This window comes from Miscanthus floridulus, chromosome 6 (genome assembly GCF_019320115.1).
Source record: "Miscanthus floridulus cultivar M001 chromosome 6, ASM1932011v1, whole genome shotgun sequence".
Taxonomy (NCBI): Eukaryota; Viridiplantae; Streptophyta; class Magnoliopsida; order Poales; family Poaceae; genus Miscanthus; species Miscanthus floridulus.
The window spans coordinates 140335002-140356483 of NC_089585.1; the positions used below are offsets into that span (position 1 = coordinate 140335002).

Sequence of the window (21482 nt, forward strand, 5' to 3'; positions counted from 1 at the left end):
GGCACTCGGCAAAATACATCTTTGTCGAGTGCAAAAAAAAACTCGGCAAAGCCATCTTTGCCGAGTGCCGAAAAAAACACTCGGCAAAGCCGTCTTTGCCGAGTGCCCGATAAAATACACTCGGCAAAGCTTCCGGCACTCGGCAAAGTGCCGGTTTCCGATAGTGTATTAGACAAGCGAACAGGGCCATAATCCAACTCGCTCTGCCTGTTGCATACTTAAATAGCAGCTCTCTACCCCTTCTTTTCCATCAAAACAAAAACCTAAAGTTTCCTTACGCCCTTAACAACCTACTCCAGCTAGTACAGCTCACACTAACTCACGTGTAGTATACACAGCTAACTGTGCCAGCTTCAGCTAGCTACAAAAAACATCGTCACGAGAAACATGGCTCTGATGAAGAAGCTCAAGCTCCCCGCCCTTCTCCTCGGCGCCTGCTTCGCCGTCGTCGGCCTCCTCGTGATCGCCGCCCCTGCAGTGCTCGCCGGCGACCCCGACACGCTCCAGGACATCTGCGTCGCCGACTACAAATCCCTCAAGGGGCGTAAGTGACCACCCCATGCATGCATTGCTAGAATTTTCCTTTTTGATCATCTGATCTCTCGCTGTCTCGCATATATGCACATACAGCGCTGCGTGTGAACGGGTTTCCGTGCAAGCCGGAGGCGAACGTGACGGCGGACGACTTCTTCTTCGGCGGTCTAGCAACGGCGGCGGACGTGTACACGGGCAACCCGACGGGGTCGGCGGTGACTGCGGCGGACGTGTCGGCGGTCCCCGGGCTCAACACGCTGCGCGTATCGATGGCGCGCACCGACTACGCGCCGTGGGGCGGCGTGTCCGCACCGCACGAGCACCCGCGCGCCACGGAGATCCTCTTCGTCGCTGAGGGCACCCTGGAGGTGAGCTTCGTGGCCACCGCCGCGGGCGCGGGGGGCGGCGGGCGGCTCTTCACCCGCACCGTGAACAGGGGCGAGGTGTTTGTCTTCCCGCGCGGCGTCCTGCACTTCCAGCGCAGCGTCGGCGCTGCGCCCGCCGTGGCGATCTCCGCGTTCGACAGCCAGATGCCCGGCACGCAGGCGGCCGCCGCCGCGCTGTTCGGCGCCGCGCCACCGCTGCCCACCGACGTGCTGGCGCGGGCGTTCCAGACTGACGCCGGGGTCGTGGACGGCATCAAGTCCAACTTCTCCCCGCCCAAGTAGGGCACACGTACAGTGGTTAGTACATACATGCATGGCTCCAATTAGTAATCATTGCAACGAGTGATGATGATTACATTGTTGCAAGGACACGTACGTGTGGTTACCTTACCCGACGTGCTAAATCTGATGACGCTTTTTTATCTGGTTTGCTTCCCTTTATTTGGTGTACGGTGTGCTTGGACAGCTTTGGTACTCCATATAATGTGTATGTAACTCCCTTCTATTTGTAAATCAACAAAACCTTTGACTTGTCTTCAATTGGATGTGGGGTTGCAATTCACAACCTCGACTTGTATCATATCTTCTCTCGTCGAGCTAGCTTCCACTATGTAAAAAAAACAAATAGCAGACACCCGCTCTTAGTGATGCGAAATCAAAATCGAGGCGCATCTGTGATATGTGATCATAGACACGTGTAGCCAAAACACGTCTCTGATATGTTGGCTCCTAGAAAATAGGTCTTTGAAAGACATATATCACGGACGCGGATTAAGAAAACACGTCTATGATGTGTCGCTAAAAGTCTGAAATGCGTCTGTAGTATAGGTTACTTACCCTTAGACGCGTAAACCAAATCCGTGTCCTTGGCTCAACACCACGGACCCAAAAAAATAGTTCACTCCAACCAATTCTTGTGTACCCTAGGCTCTACTCAAATTAGCCTCATGGCTATTTCAAGTGTACGTTGAGATTCTTCTAGATCAATATTACTACCTAGTTCGCATGATTTTCCATAATATGTGTGTCGGTGACGGTACCAAGATATGCCTTCCTGTCACTAATATATGGCGTCAAGAACTCTCTTAACATTATTTGTTAGTGAGTAAAGTAGTCCTTGCAAAAAACAAATGTGTCAGTGACTAATGGGAGTATATGGACATTGTCTACTGCAGATCCTTGCATTTCTTATCCAATTAACTCATCCGTGATCGATGATCAATCCGGTAATTTTGCCCTTGATGACACCGTGTGAAATTTGAGACGTGCCAACTGCAGACGTCCGTGGGATTAAAAAAAAACTGCAAACGTCCGTGGAATGGAACTCGTTCCGTACCCGTGTGCCGTAATCCGTCGTGCGTGGCCCACGTAATTCGAAAACGGCCCACAGTAGCTGCCGGCCCAAAATAAAAAAAAGGATTCGATTCGATCGAAGCCCAAAGTTCCGATCCCCACCCAGGTCAGATCCGATCCGTTAACCGCGGACTACAGCCGACCCCACACATCCCGCCCGTTACGCTTGAGGCTTGACCCCGCCCGTTCCCTTCCTCCTCGTCGCCGCCTCGCCTGTCGCCTCCCCTTCCCTCCCCTCTCCTCCTCGTCGTAATCTCCGCTCCAGTCCCCACCGCCCGGAAGCCGAGCCCGCCACCGCATTCCAGCGGGCATCGAGGCCACGGCCAGCACCCACCTCGCTCCATGGTGGTGCAAGATACCTAACCCTACCTTATCCTCACCTCACAATGACCGCGGCGGCGGAGCGCCGAAAGCTCAGCGGCTACCTACGCGCCGTGGTGTCCATCCCCGGCGGGGACGTCGCGGCGGCGGCGTCGATCCCGCCGCTGTCCCCGTGCACTCTCTCCGCGTGCGGGGCCGTGGCCCTAGCGCCGCTCCCCGACGACGTGGGGACCCAGCCGCGGCGGCCCAGGTGGCGCGCGCCCGGCGTCGTGCGCCTGCTCAGGACGCTCGTGGCGAACCGCTGCGTGGAGGTGGAGGGCACGCTGCTGCGGGTCGTGACCAGGAGGGCCGGGGAAGGGAAAGGGGACGGCGCCGAGGTGGAGGCCAGGGCCGTCCTGCTGATCGACGTCTACTTGCCCGTCGCCGCGTGGTCCGGGTGGCAGTTCCCGCGCTCGCGCTCCGCTGCCGCCGCCGTCTTCAAGCATGTCAGGTGCGTCTCCTCCGTCTGTGTCTATCTGAGGGCGGGGCGTCATGTGCCCTGCATTGTGCACCCAAATTTTGGAGTTCTGACTGCGTAGGGGCTACTGATGTTTATATCATTTTTATTTACGGGCCTTATCAAGGTTACATGTCTCTTAATTTAATTCTGGGTCCTTCTCGATTGTATTATATATGTTCCTTTCTGGGACTTTCTGTATAACGTAATTACTACTAGCCAAGTGCCTGTCGGTTGCAAAGGATTTACTGATCTAGAGTTGCGGGCATATGTGTTTTCAAAGCTTTTCAAAACAACTAACAGTTGAAATCTGGAGAGCTGGTCCTAGGAAATCTGAATAAATAAAATTGCACCATTAAATGCTCACCTCTGAGGCTCTGAATATGAACAAAACATGATAAAAGCATGAGCTTATACATGACGTGACAATTGAATACTACTAACTAGTGGTCGACGTTCCTAGAATACAGGCATCTTCCTCACTAGATGACATGGTGATGATCCTGCATGTCCCTGTCCTCAGCGAAGGCAACAGCAGAAGTTAGGGATGCAAGGGCCATCGGCTGGTAAGACTGGGGGACGTTAGCAATTGAGATGAGGCCAGGAGGGCATGGGTTCTCAATGGATTAGGCCAGCTAGTATGTAGGACTTATTGTTTATTGTGTGTATAATCAGATGGAATATTCAGAGGGGAAAAACTTCAAATCATAATGTATCTGTCCTTTCAACCGTTTCAAGCATTCCCGATATGCCTGAAACCTTGCAAAGGAAGGCTTTTGATATAATACCCTGTTTCAGGAACGATGCTGGTTATTATTATTCTTTTTCCTATTTGGAGTTTGGACTGCTATGGTCACTTTCTGGTCTTTTCCAACAACAAAAACAACAAAGCCTTTTAGTCCCAAGCAAGTTGGGGTAGGCTGAGCTGAAACCCAACACGAGCCATCACAGGTCAGGAAAAGAAAAGATAAGCAGTTTCTGGGGCATATGCCTGGGCAAAAATATTCTGGGACATTGGTTATGCTACACGTGTACGTGGGGGTGACCTCGTATCTGGTTATCCCGTATCGGACACGTTTCGCTGGATATGTATCCGCCGATTATTGGTGGGGAAATAAATATGAGATAATTCCATACGTGACCATACTTATCCACGCACCCAAGGAAATTCACTATCATGGAGGGAAGGAGGGGAGAGAGGAAGAGCAGGAGGAGAACGCAAGGCCTCACCTACCCTTGCTCCCATCCCCGTCAGCTCTGGCACCTGTGGCATCACAGCTTTCTTCACCGTTCAACTGTATAGCTTGATCTAGAAGGGGGCAGCACCGGAACTCGATCCACATACAAGTAGACCTCTATATGGAAGGGGTGGCACCGGTGCCCAATTCGCTGCTCCGTCTCAGTGGAGTTGGGAAGGAGGAGGAGGCATCTAGTGAGGACGGTAGATTAGGGGTTGAGGAGAGAGGGGAGGGGGTTGCTTTATGGGCTATTGAGTTGATTGGGCTCTACTGAATTAGTGGGCTGGCTGCTAGTAGTATTGTGGCCTATTAGTGCTCGTACTTTCCTCGTATTCCCTATTGTGGATATACTCTCTTTTACATATGTCTGTGCCATACATTATTTATTTTCAATGATATATTAAAATGTATCAGCATATTAGAGTTTTTTTTTTGGAACATTGGTGTATCTGTATCCATCCGATACCGATACACATATCCGTGCTACTACCTCCATTCTCATATATGTATGAAGCTGGTTAGTTCAATTTCCAAATTTCAACTAACCGGCATCAAACCAAAAAAAAAGGGAGGGAGTACATGGGATATTAGTAAGTTATTCCCAAGCATTATAATTTTTTTAATGGTATTTCCTGTCCCCTGATTCTTGAGATCTTGTAAATGGCTATTAGTTGCTTCCCTTCTGACTATGTGATGAGACCTTGTAAATTGTAATAGGTTCCGCATGTTGTGGTGTTTCCACTACCTGATTTGTTAATGCCAGTACCTCTACCACAAATAGATATGGCTATTTTTTTCCATATGAAGTCCCTATTCAAATTTTCCATCCGGCCATGCATATTATGTGAATTTGAGCAAAACTGCAATTATAGAGTTTGTTAATTTTTTAATTCGTTATTTCCAAAAATGTAGTTTCAGAGACCTAAGATATGTCAATCCTGAGAGTTGGGCAATGCGACAACTATTTATTATGTCAGTAATATTTCCTGTGTTGTTGTCAACCTTCCTCTGAGTTTAACCCCCTTTTTTGACTGGCAGTTGCAACTGGGATGCTAGGAAACCTTTGCTTGATTTTGACTGGACTTCTCATGACAATACACACTGTGATGACCGATCCATTTGGAGCTGCACCAATTGTCACGTGCTTGGTTGTGAGGACCATAAGATAGCATCAATATCAAATAAAGAGAAGTCATTTGACCTGCATGAAATCTTCAAGACGCTCCCTGGTGTTAGGATGGAGAAGAACATGCAGGTAGCAAGAATAATACCAGATGCAGGAGCACTGGAACTGGGTATTTGGTCTGTCCCTGACGATGTATTGCATAAATTACTAATTCTACTTAAACCCAGAGATTTGATAAGAGTGGCAGCAACCTGTCATCATCTTAGGACTCTTGCTGCCTCTGTTATGCCTTGCATGAAGCTTAAGCTCTTCCCCCATCAAGAGGCTGCTGTCGAATGGATGTTGAAGAGAGAGCAGAACGTGCATGTCCTAGCACATCCTTTGTACAAGGAATTCTGCACTGAGGATGGTTTCCCATTCTACATAAATGTTATCTCTGCTGAAATATCTACCGGTGATGCTCCAACCATAAATGATTTCTGTGGAGGTATGTTTTGTGATGAACCTGGGTTAGGGAAGACAGTAACCACACTCTCTCTGATTCTGAAAACCCAAGGAACAATGGCGTACCCTCCACAAGGGGTGGATGTGAGTTGGTGCATGCATAAGCCAGATAAAAAATGTGGTTACTATGAATTAAGTGCCAGCTGCTCTTCTAATAGAAACAGCTCTTCGTCTGTGTCAAAAAAGCTTTTGGGGGAGGATGTGATAACAGATTATCAAAGTCCAGATGATTCTGTCTGCAGTACCAGATCTTCAAGAAAGAGAGGTAGGTTACTGAGCCCTGATCCAACTAAGGTAATGTTGCATGCTGCGATCGATAATTCCCCATCATCATCACACAGCAAAGTGCATTCAATGCCAGCTACGCATACACTGAAGTTCACTAAAAACTCGAGACAAGTTAGGAAAAACCTCATGGATGCATACAGCGACGTTTCAGTTGGCAATAAAAGGAAGATTGGCACCAGCTCTGAGCTAAGTGAGACCTGGGTTCAGTGTGATGCTTGCAGAAAGTGGCGAAGGTTATCCGATGGAACAAGTCTTGATTCTACCACAGTGTGGTTTTGCACTTTGAACACTGATCCTACACGACAGAAATGCACTGCCCCGGAGGAATCCTGGGATTTTAAGAGAAAGATAACCTATTTGCCAGGATTTTACAAGAAAAATTCTTTGCCTGGAAATGAAGAAAACGTGACATTTTTCACAAACATATTGAAAGATAATGTTACTATGATCAATTCAGAAACCAAGAAGGCTTTGTTATGGTTAGCAAAACTTTCTCCCACAAAACTTCTTGAGATGGAATTTGTTGGTTTGACTCGACCAGTTCTAGATACACGTGCAACTACTGGCAAGGGTGCTCGTCCATATTACAAGATATTCCAAGCATTTGGCCTTGTGAGAAAGATTGAGAAAGGTGTGACTCGCTGGTACTATCCCTCTATGCTTGATGATTTATCTTTTGATTCGGCGGCACTTGGAGCTGCTCTTGAAAAACCTCTGGATTCAACTAGATTTTATTTATCTACAGCCACATTGATAGTGGTGCCTGCTAACTTAATTGATCACTGGACAACACAGATACAACGTCATGTGTCATTGGATACCCTTAATGTTTTTGTGTGGGGAGACCACAAGAAGCCATCTGCTCACAACCTTGCTTGGGGCTATGACATTGTCATAACCACATTCAGCAGACTAAGTGCAGAATGGGGTCCAAAGAAGAGAAGCCCACTAAAGCAGATCCATTGGTTCAGGGTTATACTGGATGAAGGGCACACACTAGGTTCCAGCCTTGCCCTGACAAACAAGTTACAGATGGCTGTCGCTTTGGTTGCATCAAATAGGTGGATATTAACTGGTACACCTACACCAAATACACCAACTAGTCAGGTTGCTCATCTTCACCCCATGCTTAAGTTTCTTCATGATGAAACTTATGGTGAGAACTACCAGTCATGGGACTCTGGGATCCATAGGCCTTTTGAGGCACAAATGGAAGAGGGACGTGTTCGTCTTGTGCAGCTGCTTCAGAGGACTATGATTAGTGCAAGAAAAGCAGACCTGAAAAATATTCCTCCTTGCATAAAGAAGATAACCTACCTAGACTTCAATGAGGGGCATGCAAAAAGTTACAATGAACTGGTAGTTACTATACGCCGAAATATACTGATGGCTGATTGGAATGACCCTTCTCATGTAGAATCCCTTCTTAACCCCAAGCAGTGGAAATTCCGTGCTACTACTTTGAAGAATGTCCGTTTATCTTGCTGTGTTGCCGGGCACATCAAAGTAGCCGAGGCAGGTCAGGATATACAGGAAACAATGGATGAATTGGTGCAGCATGGCCTTGATCCTTCTTCAGATGAATATCAGTTGATAAGATATTCTCTTTTAAACGGTGCCAGTTGTGTCAGGTACAGGAGCTTTTGTAATAAGATCATATATGTATCAATCACAGTATTTCCATTATTCAAATATTCATATTGCTTTCAGGTGTAGAGTTTGGTGTCGCTTGCCTGTTATCACACCCTGTGGACATCTTTTGTGCCTTGACTGTGTAGCTCTTGATAGTGAAAAATGCACATTACCTGGTTGTGGTAATCATTATGAGATGCAGTCTCCTGAGACTCATGCAAGGCCAGAAAATCCAAACCCAAAGTGGCCAGTGCCTAAGGATCTAATCGAGTTGCAGCCTTCATATAAGCAGGTCCGTGCTTGTGCTATATTGTCCATTTTAATCCACTTTGTGTGCTCTTGAAAATAAGTTTCTGTAATTTTGTAATTTTTAGGATGATTGGGATCCCGATTGGCAATCAACATCTAGCAGCAAAGTTGCTTATTTGATTGAGAAGCTAAGAAGTCTGCGAGAAACTGGGAATAACATAACCAATAGTGTTGGTCATGCTAATACACCATCTTATCAACCACAGGCAATGTTTGACAAAGTCATAATTTTTTCTCAGTTTCTAGAGCATATTCACGTGATTGAACAGCAGGTTAGTTTGAAATGCTTATACTCTTGGTCTTTCTTTATAATTATATGAAATTAGTAGACGATTGATCTGCTTTCTGCACAGCTGACTATTGCTGGAATAATATATGCGGGAATGTATAGTCCGATGCCTCTAGCTAGTAAGGTATCTCAATTGCTGATCTCTAAATTTCTGATCTCTACCACTCTAGTATCTCAATTGCCTCCTAGTTCCCACTACTCCTTCACATGTTACTCCGTCCATTCCAAATTATAAGACGTTTTGGCTTTTCTAGATACGTAGCTTTTGTTATGCACTTAGATATACACTGTCTAAAAGCAATGTTCAAGAAAAGCCAAAATGTCTTATAATTTGGAATGGAGTACAAAACTACCTTCCTAATTGGCAAAAATACAAGTAAACTCTCCTTGGCAAATATCTGAAACATAGTTTAAGGTTTATCTCGATGTTGCTGCAATTCTTTGTAGAGAAGTGCACTAATGAAGTTCCAGGAGGACCCAACGTGTATGGCTTTAGTCATGGATGGAACTGCTGCACTGGGGCTTGATTTGAGTTTTGTGACTCATGTTTTTCTCATGGAACCAATATGGGATAGGAGGTAAATATAACTAAAATGCAGCTGCATTAGTTCCATTGTATTTACCAATCATTATGGTTCCATAGGGTAAATATAATGTGAAGTGTGAATTTATTGGCCAATGCTGTGCCCTTGTCATTTTGTCATACTTCTGAAAAGGATATTTGCTATCACTGTCATTATCATGTATCATCTGTAACTGACGCTTGCACTTTCTTTGTTCTGATCAGTATGGAGGAACAGGTTATTAGTCGGGCACATCGAATGGGGGCTACGCGTCCAATACATGTCGAAACTTTGGCTATGCGTGGTACTGTTGAAGAGCAAATGCTTAAGCTTCTGCAGGTTTGTGTGCATGACATGTTCATGACATTTTGATGCCAAATTATTGTCAAATTTTACATGTGGTTGAGTGCTTTATTTGTCTACAGGATTCTAGCGCCTGCAGAAAAATAGTGAATAAAGGAACAGGCAGCACTGACAATGAAGGAGGCCGGTCTCATCGGAGCCTCCATGATTTTGCTGAAAGCAGCTATCTGTTGCAACTCAGCTTTGTGTAGACAGGATCTAAAGCAGCAGCCCATTTTGGTTGTTGGTAGCACTAACTAAATTCTTGATTTTTCTGTTTCTTCTTTGATCATTCCCTTTGCAATAGTAATAAAAATTGCTTGGAAGTCAGTTGGTTCTCGATTCCAAACAAGTGTTGATCGGGATTCTTTCGTGTAAATAACTCCAATTCCTTTTGTTAAACAATGTGTTCCTAGTTCAAGAAGCCATGTTCCGAGCATTATCTGTGATGAAATCTCTATCAGCTGCGTCATATTAGCCAGAACTTCTGTGTCAGCTGCGAGACTTAGTTTTTAAACCGTGGAAGAACTTCTGTGTCAGCCGAGTCATATTAGCCGGAATTTGGACTCGAATCCTGCTCACAGCCGTGTGGGCTCAAATTCTGCTCATGGCCTTGACTGAACTTATGATCGGTGTATCGCGCATGTTGTTGTTTAGTACTATAACCTTATGAACAATTTAAGTTGAAGCTGATGTCTGGAGTCTGGTTCAGCAGACACCTTGTTTTATACTTTCACACATCTACGGGTCCACCCCCATTTTGCTCTCGTCTGGTTAAGCCAATCAGTTGGGACTTCCTACTTCCAGTGTTAACCCCTCGAGACGTTTGCTTCAGATTTATGCGTACAGAATCTCTGAGCTGCAGGTCTACTACAAACGTCAGGGACATCACCACTTAGCCCAGATTTGCCATTTGCATTTGCAATCATATCGGAAAATTTCCAAGACATTCTAAAATCGATGCTTGCTTATGCATTTACAAGATAGATTAGCCTGCTTCTACTAAGCATTTACATTACCTCTGCTCAAGCACTCTACTTTTCACACAAGGAGAAAAGAGAAGGGGGGTAAGAGTAAAGAATTATGTAAAACTGAAGATAAAAAATCCTTCCTGTTTTCCTGAGAGCGGAAACCACCTCTTCTCAAGGGGATAGGTAAAATGGTAGCCACGTTAGCAACCCAGCTTGACTGACGAGAGAGCCTTCACGTAGGTAGGGTACATGGCCTCAGCTCCGCTTGTAATCAAGTATGTTTCTCCAGGTCAATCTAGTGTCAGTTAGCCGCTATGTCATTGTCGACACTGGCGGTTGATTTGTCAACCACGCGGACATTGTACTGCTGGTATACCCTCGCCCGGTTCTCCTGCCACCACTGTTCTGCTTGTGTCTCACTGAATCTCTTCCGGCTATATTTTAAGAAAAAAAAGAAGAAATGACAAGTCACGAGCTGAACCACATGAGAATTAAACAGGAACACGATGTAATGTAAGTTGGACACTAGCAATAGAAGTTGCCTGCTGAGCAGGATTCAAATGCATCTACCTGAACCGAACCCGCTTGAGATCTCTGGCGCCTCCAGGCAACGCGGTGAGAGTAATGTAAACACCTGGTTCATCTTGCTCTACCCATTCAGCATCATGGCAAGATTCAGCATCAGGCGGCCTACTTCCATTCTTGCCTACTTCTTGATGGCTCGTCTTATTCCTAACAGAACTTGGTCCATTAGAAGCAAGCAATCCATTATGACCATTTATGATTTGTTCTCCAGAGCTGCTTGGGCTGCCCACACTCTCCGTAGCCATAGACGAAATGTCACTTGGAATGGAAATTCCAGGAAGAGGTGGGAACTTAGTGTTCTTGGCTGCTCCTCCAGGTAATCTCTCTGCCATCCCCTTCAACTGTTACATAAAGAATGGAGTTGGCCATCAGATGATAGCTGTCATAAGTGGCACGAGTTACAAAGCTCTTTTCCCCCTTAAGGGAAAATGGTGTTCTTGCCCCTTACACAGATGTGTAATTATGATTTTACCCTCGTTTTTCTAACTTTGTGATTTTGCCCTTAACTGTTCACAAGTCAATGCGAATTTGCCCCTGTTTTTACCGTTGACCAAGAGCAAAATCGCGTTGACTTGTGAACAGTTAAGGGCAAAATCACAAAGTTAGAAAAACGAGGGCAAAATCACAAAGTTGGGGCAAGAACACAAGAGCCCATTATTATTAGCCATTAGCCATGGACAACACGGCCACATTTAAATGTGGAATCTTATAGCCAATAATTGATTTCGAAATTGTTCAAGCCTTCAATTTTCCATTAAAACAAACTGCTTTATTCAAGTTTCGTATCCTGGTTGTAACATACTAACATGGAGCTATTTAATATGGGATATACATCCTAGGGCGTACCCAGTGTAGAGAGCTCCCGCTCTGTGCGGGGTCTGGGGAAGGGTATCAGTGGCAAGCCTTACCCTCGCCTGTGCAATGCGAGGAGACCACGACTCGAACCCGGGACCTTCCGGTCACAAGCGGTAAGACTCTACCGCTTGCACCAGGCCCGCCCTTCGGGATATACATCCTAGCTGAACGGTAAATTACATGTGGGCATAAAAAGAGACAAAATTGCAAGCCCATACAGTAAGCAGACTTTACCTGTGTAGTGAGTGACTTGATTACTTCCTTTGCTGCCTTGCACTTTGCAGTTTCCTCACCGGCAATGGAAATAGCTTCCTTCAATTGTTTGGTAGTTCTTTCCAGCTCCACTTCTAGGAGTTGAGACTTCCTGGTAAGACTCTCCACCTGTAAGTCAAGAGCTAACTACATGAGCAGCAAGTCCGCTCGTTCTGATGATACTTGGCTTTAAGGAAAAGGGAGGTTCAAATCTTGAAACTCCAAAGGACAATATGTCTGTCATATTAGTATCAAGTAGGCAGGTAACAAAAGGGCGTACCCAGTGCAGAGAGCTCCCGCGCTGTGCGGGGTCTGGGGAAGGGTGTTAGTGGCAGGCCTTACCCTCGCCTGTGCAATGCGAGGAGACCGCGACTCGAACCCGGGACCTTCCGGTCACAGGCGGTAAGACTCTACCGCTTGCACCAGGCCCGCCCTTCGAAATTTAATGAACTTCCATTCTCCATACTCTGTTACTCTTACAGAACAAAAGGGTATATATGTCTACAGTGCAAGGTTGCAGAGCGTAAAAATGTGTAACCTATCTTTTAGAATTTAGAATCAAAAGTTCAGTATAACAACACAAAAAGCACTGCTCTCTATCGAGCCCGGTGTCAACTAAAACTCCACTAGATTTAAATTGTCAACTACTGAAAGCAAAATACAAATATCACCATATCAATCAAATAGCATTAAAAATGTGGAGCAAAATGTGTACCTGAGACCTCAAATTCAGAACCTCTTGGCTTAATGCATCATTTGTTGGCTTGCCATCGTTGGGAACAACTCTTGGAGATGTTAGACCACCCAGAGTAGGTGTTGGTGTTGTAGATCGTGGAGGGCTTGCTCTTCTTGAAATAGGTGATGTTGCCCTAGAAACAATTCTAGATCCAGGAACTGATGCTGAGAAAAACTTCTTTGAAGATCCAAATACAGGATTGAAAGATCTTGAAATGTTTAGTCCACTCCAATGTGAACTCCCATTAGGCACAGGGGAAACACGGGTGCTATTAAATTCAAACTTCTTATTTTTCTTGGAATATCTGCTATCTAAATGCTTAAAAGATTCCATTGACGACAACCTTGATAGTTGAGCATTTGACCTTGTTTCCAGATCCTCCTCGATTGTATCACTGAATCCCGGTACAGTAGCAGCCCGCTTCGCTGAAGAATGCATATCTGTCTCAAGACCCTTTGTCAGTTTGCTGTAGCAGGTATCGCAGACACGGTAAGGCTTGTTTGTATTAGGTGCTAATGAAGCCTTCAGAGATTTTTTACTGCTGCAGGAATGACAAAATACTAGAGCACAGTTGTAGCAATTATGACGTTTTCTCCTCAAGTTGAATGGCTGACGGCAACCTGAGCACATTGATTGATCAACTCCAGATACCCATTTGTGAATGCATATTGCTGCAGTGAAATTAATTCCACAAACAACACTTCTGACTTGCTTATCTTTCAGTGCTTCAACCAATGTAGGAGTATTCCTATCATCAGTATCGCCATGACCTAACCGGCCATTTGCACCTTTTCCCCATGTGTATACCTCAGTCCTAGAAGTCAATACAGCCACATGATAAGCACCACATGAAATCTCCTCCACAAAGTTTTTGTGTAGCTTCCCTTCAACACGCACAGGAAGCATACCATCAGCTTGTGCATTCCCAAGTTGACCATAGACAGCACTGCCCATTGTATACACATGCCCAGAAGTTGTTAGGGCTACTGTCAAGCAATGCCCACAAGCAACCTGACAAAAATTGGGCTCCACCAAAGCAGACACACAAGTTGGGACAAGTTTTGGTTCCTTGTCACCATGACCTAAGCGACCTTTATCACCATCACCCCATGTAGATATCTTACCAGAAGAACAATTGCTAGAACTTGAATTCCCAGCCATGACTTCTACAACTGCAGCAGTGTGCCAAACACCACAAGCTGCCCGCACCGTGCGTAGCCCTTTGAGAGATTCAACTTCCCTGGGGACCGAGATACTCTCACGATCTCCATGGCCCAGAACCCCAAATGATCCATCACCAAATGTGAAAAGCTGTCCAGCGGAAGTTACTAGGGCTGTATGCCAAGGTCCACATGAAATTGATGAAACATGTATACCCTCTAATGGTCCATTCACGTGCTTTGGTACCCAGTGACTGACATCATTTCCATGACCCAAAAGCCCAAATTTAAATGTGCCATCCCCCCATGTGTAAAGATCTCCAGATAGTGTAACAGCACAAGTGTGGTATTCGCCACATGCTACAAGCTCAATGTTCATATGAGAAAGAGCATCAATAAGTTTTGGCTGTGACACATCACAATCAACACCATGACCAAGCCGTCCCCCTGATTCCTCACCCCATGAGTATATCTCACCTTGTTTAGTAACAAGTGCAGCATGCCTTCCTCCACAAGATATGTTCTGCACATCAAGTCGCACGGCAAATTCTAATGGTTTTGGTACAAGGCAGTCCATTTTTGCACCTGAGGAGCTTCCAACTCTTGAACCACCACCGCCAAGAATTCCTTCCCCGGTTCCTTCTCCCCATATGAAAACATCGCCTAAAGCATCACCATCATCATAACCAGAACCATGACTAGATGAACTAACGGCACTTGAATAACTGACTCGGAAAGCATCCATTGGGACGCCTCTGGGGTGCCCATTTGTGTTATCCGAGTGTCCAGAAGACATAGAATGGACTGATCCAGCATTAGAATCTGATGGAAAGAAACCCCTGGGAGGAACTGCATACAACATGACATCAGAAAATGCCTTCTCCAATCCATTCTTTGGTGGGCTCCCATATGGAGTACGGAGTCGGTAATTGTCACTGCCATCCTGATATAAGACATCATTTTAAAAAATAAATGGCAATTATCACAAAAGAGGACATATAATGTAATGTGAAGGGAAGGAGAAATCATTAAAAGTAATTAAGAACACTAGCAATTTGACACAAAAAGATCTTTCCTTTCTAGCCTTTTGCACTCTAGTGTCATCAAATTTCTGGCAAGGCTTCCGGCTCTAATTGAACACATCAGTGAAAACAAGTGCTTCCACAATGATTTGAGTGGAGAAATTGATGATTAAACCCGCAACATGAAAACAGGATGGCTTCTAACTATGAAGAGCCATCCCCGCACAATTAAGGGTTGAAAATTGAATGTTTATTCTAGTCTTCTAGACATCTAGGTAGGATTTTAATACAATGGAGACAGTAATACCTTGTGGATGCTGTCATTGCTGCTGAAAGGTGAACTCAAAGGAGAACTCCGTCGTGTGCAAGTCCTCGGACTAGTTGCACCAGAGGAAAGGATATCACTTCTAGATTCAGTTCTCCATTTTCTTTGGTGACAACGTGAAATCAGTGTTTTCAGCCCAGCAAACCATACTTCAGCTTCATCTTTATCTTTGCATATCTGATATTAATGAACAAAACAAATCATGTCACCGTGTGAATACAAAACTAAGAGTAAGAGGGGAGGGGTGTGTTGTAGCAACAGAGGCAACAAAGACAAAACATATAAAATATGAACCAGGGACAACTTACTATATCCAATGACCTATCATGTGAAATTAGAGAAAAAGACTGGCATTCCTTCTCAGGCCGTGGATACCTCTGAAAAATTGCCTGAATTATCCAAAAAAGGGTCTAGTTAGTAAAGTCAGACAACCAAGTTCGCCACAAATGGAAAATGGAAATACTTCTAAGAAAACGTATGGTTTTTGTTCATTAACAATGGACACGAATTCTAAACTCCTTAGTATAGGCATCAAAAGTAGCAAGACATATATACATATAGAAGAGTTGCTCTAGTTATTTTTAATTTCACAAAATTATTTATCCATGCTAACGTGAAAAATAAGCACTTTGGAAATGCTATTAAGTTCATCCATATGGGTTGGCAAGCAAACATCACCAGAAAATCAAGACATTTTTAATATGAAGCTTGTTGACCAAAGCAACTTATTATTAGGGAGAAATTGCTAGACAGGATATTCTTCTTGAAAATGAGTCTAGGCCTCCTAAGAACATTAACTTACAGTCCGTTGCCCAGGAATTATCCTGGATACATGGCTCAACCTTAGATGTTTCTCTTCTTTCCCTGAGAACCATATCAGTACAGATTCATCCTGAAGGAGTCAAAAAAGTATAAAATACACCATATAAGCCAAAGGATTGTGAAGGCACAGAAACACTGTTAAGTTGGAGAGTCCAAATAAGGCTCACATTGGATAACCTAAATGGACAAAACTTGGGCTTTCCTCTACGCCCATACTTCAGCAAGTATGCTCCTTTCTTGAGAGCAGTGATGGCCTGCAAAGAAGGATGCTGTCAAGCCTTAAATATCAACTTACCAAGTCATCAATATATGGGGAAAAAAACAAGCAACCAGGAGCATGCAACTTCCATACTTCACATTTTGAAGATATAAAACAGACCTGAGGTAAATCACTGGTTTTATAGTATTAATGAAATAATAATAATAATGGAACATAACACTAGACACGTACAAAGGCAAGTGCCATAAGATGCTAATGGTTCAATATACAATATGAAACATTTTTTTTACTACTTTTCCTTTGCTTTTTTACTACTTTTGCTTTGTTACTGATGTCATACAGCTCATTCTTCATATTGACCTTTTTCACTAAGCATCAGACTGATATGTGTGCCCTTCTTTTATGATTTCCTTTATTCACAACAAAGAATAAAACCAAAATAACCCCTATCACACTAGTCAAGTTCTAGTGGTGAGTGCAACTACAGCCACTAATAAGCTTGCTGATTTGATAAGAATATATCAATGATTGTGATATTTTCAGTTAATGCATGACCTTTTCCTGTATTGCCTTTGTTTTACTACTTTGTATTATTAGCATCTTGTCAGATGCACTTGGAAGGAAGCTTATGAAGCATCTCACTATAAAACTGAAACAGGGTTTTGATCAGTGCCCCCAGCAGCTCTTATGTTGCACATTATCTGGTATGACAAATGCGGTCCCTTAATAGCAAAAAACGTGAAATGCATTATTGAGTACGAACAAATGAAAATGCCATTTTATCACTTGTCAGAATAATCAGTTGAAGCATGCTGGTTGTATTCAAGTATCCTAATCCAGCCTTATCTTCAGTCTCTGTCTAATAAGTTTGCCACGAACAGAATGTTGGACATATATTGTACATAAAGAAAAAAACAAATCATTCATCGCTTGATTCCAAAGCCCCCCGCACTGCAACACCCTCCTTGGTGCCAAAAATAGGAGTATAGGACTACAGTAGTAGAATCAGCTTAAACTGTCCATTTGTGTGTATGGTCGGACATGCCTCTCAAAACTCACAGGAGTTGGAATCCACAAAACCACAAAGCCACAGCAACCATCCCCAAACAATTCTTCACAAATCCACGAAACCCAATGCGACATCCGTCAAATCCCGCTCAACTTCAGTGCCATGTAGCAGCTACAACAGAATGGGCAAGCACAGCACCAAGGCCAACACAGCGAGAGGAAAAGGCACGAGCATGCAAGTGAAAGAACTAAACTATCAACTAATGGTCCTTGCTCCCAGAATGAATCTTATGTTCACCAAAGCATCCACTGATGACTGATCCCCTCAGCTCCAGAAAACAGGGAATGAGAAGCATAATAGTCCTAGCTTGACCTCCAAACACTTGAATCAGTGGTTGGACGCCCAATAAGTCAATGACCTTCCTAGCTACCGGAATTTCAGCAGAGGGAGGGGAACAGCTACCTGGAATATCCAATCTGAGCTTCATTGTAGCACAGAAGAAGAAGAAAACAGCAAACTACAGCATCAACGCCCATGAATTCCGCCGGAATCAGGCACCATTTCACGTCGGCGCACAAAGAGCGCGAGCTGGCCTGAAGTTCCGCGCCACGTGGGCGGAGAGCACGTAGGCGATAGACGATGATCTGTCCATCCATACCACAGTTGCATCCGCAGTAGAACCAGGGACGGGGGGAGGGGAAATCTATCCGCGACACGCAGAAGGAGAGCACGTAAGCGGTAGGCGATAGATGATGATCTACCCATCCACATCTCAGTTGCACCCGCAGTAGAACCAGGGACGGGGGGAGGGGAAATAGATCCACCCAGAGAAGGGTTAGCAGCACGCACCTGCTCGATGTCACGCTCCACGGGCCCCGCCCGGATGCCGCCGAGATCCGACGAGACGTCCGACATGGCAGCGGCCTCCGCATCAGCCCCGGCGCCGGCAACGACCCATAACGGCCAGGCGCGCGCGGACCGCCGGCCTCGCTCCCCGCGCCCTGCTGCCGCGTGCGTGGGAGGCGGCGCGCCGCAATGGGGGGCTCGCTCGCCGGCGCGGGGCCAGGTGGGCAGGGCAGCTCGCGTGCGCGCGGGGCAACGAGCTCGGGGCGCGCCGCGGGGCCGCGGGAGACCGGATCGGAGCGCGGCGGCGGCGGAGGCAAGAGGAGGCGGCGGGGGCGAGGGGTTTGGCAGTGCGGGGAGGTGGGAGGGGCAGGGGAGGGGAGAGAGATGGCGACGCGGAGGAGTCAGGAGAGAGAGGGGGGGAGGAGGCTGTGGAAGGAGGGGAATGGAGCTTTTTACCTTTTTTCTGTGTTTATTTTATAATTATTTATTTTTTCTGTTATTAATGGGTACTGCTTCAGTCCCAGAAGGACGTAAATCTCTTTTTTAATTAAATTTAAATTTGCTCTATCTCTAAATAAATTAACCTCTCAAATTATCCAAAGTTACCTTTTTAAAGTTCATCAGTTTCTATAAAAGAGTATTCATATATATGGCAGAGAAACATAATATGTAAATATATCTAATGTTGTACTATATGTTGAATTATAAGCCATTTTGTCTTGTCAAGATAAATAGTTTTTATTATGCATTTATATACTTTCTCTGTTTCAAATTATAAGACATTTTGACTTTTCTATATTTATGTTTTTTTTGCTACGTATCTAGATATAAGTTATGTCTTAGATTAGAAATGCCAAAATGTATAATAATTTGAAATAGAGGGAGTACTACGCTGTGTCGAGATACATGGTACAAGTTATGTACCTAGACTACTGGAGTAGAAAAGCCACAACGACTTATATTTTATATTTTAGAACGAATGGAGTATTTAGGTTACTGATTTGACATCACAAATATTATTTTCCTAATGTGATCAAGCTTTTCAATAAAAACAAGGAAAGCTCTATAAGTTGATTCACTTGGGACGAGAGGAGTAAAAAAACCCAATATTTATGATATAGCCTAATCTTGGAATGTAATTTTACAATAAATTTATTTGAAGATACATATCTTGATATGATTTTTTTATAAACCTCGTGAATCTTGATTAATGTACTTCTTAAATATCAAGATTTTATATTTTTTGTGGAAGATAGTATTTTGTTTTGGTCAGTCCCTTAGAGCATCTTTAACGTTTTTTATATTTGAAATTATAAGTCGTTTTAGCTTTTCTAGATACATGATTTTTCCTATATACTCCCTCTGTATAGCTTTTAGATGTCGTTTAGTACATGATTGTGCATACCAAGGAGTGATTAATTAGGGTGAAGTTTTCCCTGTTTACCCTTATTAAATAGGGAAAATTGGTTTCATAGCATCAAAAGAACGTGAGATTCGAAAAATACCATCGAAAGTTCATCGTATCGTAAAATACCATTGAAAGTGAGTATCTGTTTCGCGATCTAGCACTCCGTTACTTTTGCTGTCAACGCCGTCTGCTGGCATCCGTCCGAGGACTCCACTTGGCTAAAACGCCATGGGAGGACGTGGAGAATAACCTGTACGTTGCATCAACCTGGGCAGGCCTCGGAGCTCAAGCCCGGTGCCGAGCACTCTAGCGCCGACGCGCTACGCCACCCGAGCCGCGCTTGCCCCGGTTCGCCGAATGCCGCCGCCGCCGGAGCTGTGCTGCACTTGAGTGGTACAACTAAAGCCAGGCCCACTAGTCGCCATGTGCATGTGTTGTACGGGCACTTTGCTATTCGTTCTGCAAGTAAACCATCGGCACAGCACAGGGAACCAGACCTACTGGGCTCTGCTCCTACCATGAATTTCCAACGACGATGAAGCATGGGATCCATGGAAGCGACAACACCTCACCACTACACTCCAAGGTGTCTGCCGGCAAATCTGTAACCCTCCCCGGCGGCGACCCAACCCACCTCCCAATCACTGGCGTGGCTGGCACCGGCACCGGCAGCGGCAGCGGCCATGCGAGGGGTCGGAACAAGCTGACCCTTTTCCCCCCTCATCTTCCTCATCTTCTTCGAGGTCGCCGGCGGGCCATACGGCGCTGAGCCGGCGGTGCAGGTCGGCGGGCCCCTCCTCGCACTCATCGGATTCTTCGTGTTCCCATTCGTGTGGGCCGTCCCGGAGTCCCTCGTCACCGTCGAGCTATCGACGGCGATGCCTGGCAACGGCAGGTACGTGGTGTGGGTGGACCGCGCGTTCGGCCCGTTCGTGGGGTTCCTGATGGGCACGTGGAAGTATGTCTGCAGTGCCATCGGCGCCGCGGCCTTCCCGGCGCTGTGCTCCGACTAACTCACGCGCGTGGCGCCCGCCGTGTCCCGCGGCGGCGCCAGGGTCACGACGATCGTCACGTTCAACATCGCCCTGACGCTGCTCAACTACACGGGGCTGAGCGTTGTCGGCTGGACGGCCGTGGCGCTGGGCCTCGCGGCGCTGTCGCCGTTCCTGCTGATGGTCGGCGCCGCACTGCTACCCAAGGTCCAGCCGCGGCGGTGGGGGGCCACCGCCGGAGATAAGGACTGGAAGCTGTTGCTGAACACGCTGTTCTGGAACCTGAACGGCTGTTGGACAGTGTGAGCACGATGGCCGGCGAGGTCCACGTCTAGCAACCGTGCTGACGCTGTTACCTCAATACATGACGGAATGCTATTTTTATGTAACAGTTCTATCTTTCGATGGTATTTTACATAATGGAGTTTTTTCGGTGGTATTTTTCGATTTTCGCGATCTTTCAATGCTATAGAACCAATTTTCCCTATTAAATAGGGTTGCGGGTGTATGTGGACACGAAAAGAATTCGCCTCAATTGGTTGTTGCAGCCTCTCTCGAGGCAGCCGAGACTAGAGGTCTCAAGTTCGAGTCCTCGTGAGCGCTTTTTTTTTTGCTGCGTTCCCAATTAACGAGCGGCGTGGCGTGCGAAGCAGCAGGGGCATTGCAGTCAAAAACAAACGCATGCAAGCCAGCAACGACTTCCTTTGCCCAACTAACGGATTTGCGCAAGACGACATCTAAAAGCTATACGGAGGGAGTACCTAGACATAGAGCCCATTTGGCCGGGCTCCGAGCGGCTCCGGCTCCTCTAACTCCTTCCCTGTTCATCTCCTGTAGCGACACTGTTTACCGAAGTCGTTTTTTTCTCTCATCCTTTTCTCTTTCACTGACAGCGCCA

At 45.7% G+C, this 21482-nt stretch overlaps 4 protein-coding genes across 6 annotated transcripts; 3 read left to right on the plus strand and 1 right to left on the minus strand.

The window, feature by feature from the left end:
• Positions 1 to 223: 223 nt before the first annotated feature.
• LOC136459922 (germin-like protein 1-4) lies at positions 224 to 1509 on the plus strand. 2 transcript variants are annotated; one of them, XM_066459770.1, is made up of 3 exons: positions 224 to 544; positions 631 to 1217; positions 1288 to 1509. In XM_066459770.1, the coding sequence occupies exons 1-2, from the start codon at positions 388 to 390 to the stop codon at positions 1200 to 1202; spliced, it is 729 nt and encodes a 242-aa protein (XP_066315867.1). In that variant the 5' UTR covers positions 224 to 387; the 3' UTR covers positions 1203 to 1217; positions 1288 to 1509. The 2 variants fall into 2 exon arrangements, with proteins under 2 accessions (XP_066315867.1, XP_066315866.1); XM_066459769.1 differs by having other exon boundaries at positions 631 to 1509.
• Positions 1510 to 2424: 915 nt separating this feature from the next.
• LOC136457137 (F-box protein At3g54460-like) lies at positions 2425 to 9720 on the plus strand. Of its 2 annotated transcripts, XM_066457181.1 has the most exons (8): positions 2425 to 3084; positions 5367 to 7877; positions 7957 to 8170; positions 8253 to 8459; positions 8541 to 8600; positions 8924 to 9054; positions 9264 to 9378; positions 9465 to 9720. In XM_066457181.1, exons 1-8 carry the CDS (start codon positions 2660 to 2662, stop codon positions 9591 to 9593), a joined length of 3792 nt encoding a protein of 1263 aa, XP_066313278.1. In that variant the 5' UTR covers positions 2425 to 2659; the 3' UTR covers positions 9594 to 9720. The 2 variants fall into 2 exon arrangements, with proteins under 2 accessions (XP_066313278.1, XP_066313279.1); XM_066457182.1 differs by lacking the exon at positions 8541 to 8600.
• Positions 9721 to 10276: 556 nt separating this feature from the next.
• On the minus strand, positions 10277 to 18571 carry LOC136457138 (PH, RCC1 and FYVE domains-containing protein 1-like). Its single transcript, XM_066457183.1, has 9 exons — positions 18188 to 18571; positions 16277 to 16363; positions 16090 to 16179; positions 15596 to 15676; positions 15270 to 15464; positions 12760 to 14883; positions 12027 to 12173; positions 10923 to 11278; positions 10277 to 10786 (listed from the first exon to the last, which is right to left on the minus strand). Exons 1-9 carry the CDS (start codon positions 18251 to 18253, stop codon positions 10654 to 10656), a joined length of 3279 nt encoding a protein of 1092 aa, XP_066313280.1. The 5' UTR covers positions 18254 to 18571; the 3' UTR covers positions 10277 to 10653.
• LOC136461376 (probable polyamine transporter At3g13620) lies at positions 18252 to 20890 on the plus strand. Its single transcript, XM_066460696.1, has 3 exons — positions 18252 to 18497; positions 20336 to 20550; positions 20647 to 20890. Exons 1-3 carry the CDS (start codon positions 18252 to 18254, stop codon positions 20888 to 20890), a joined length of 705 nt encoding a protein of 234 aa, XP_066316793.1.
• The last annotated feature ends 592 nt before the right edge of the window (positions 20891 to 21482 follow it).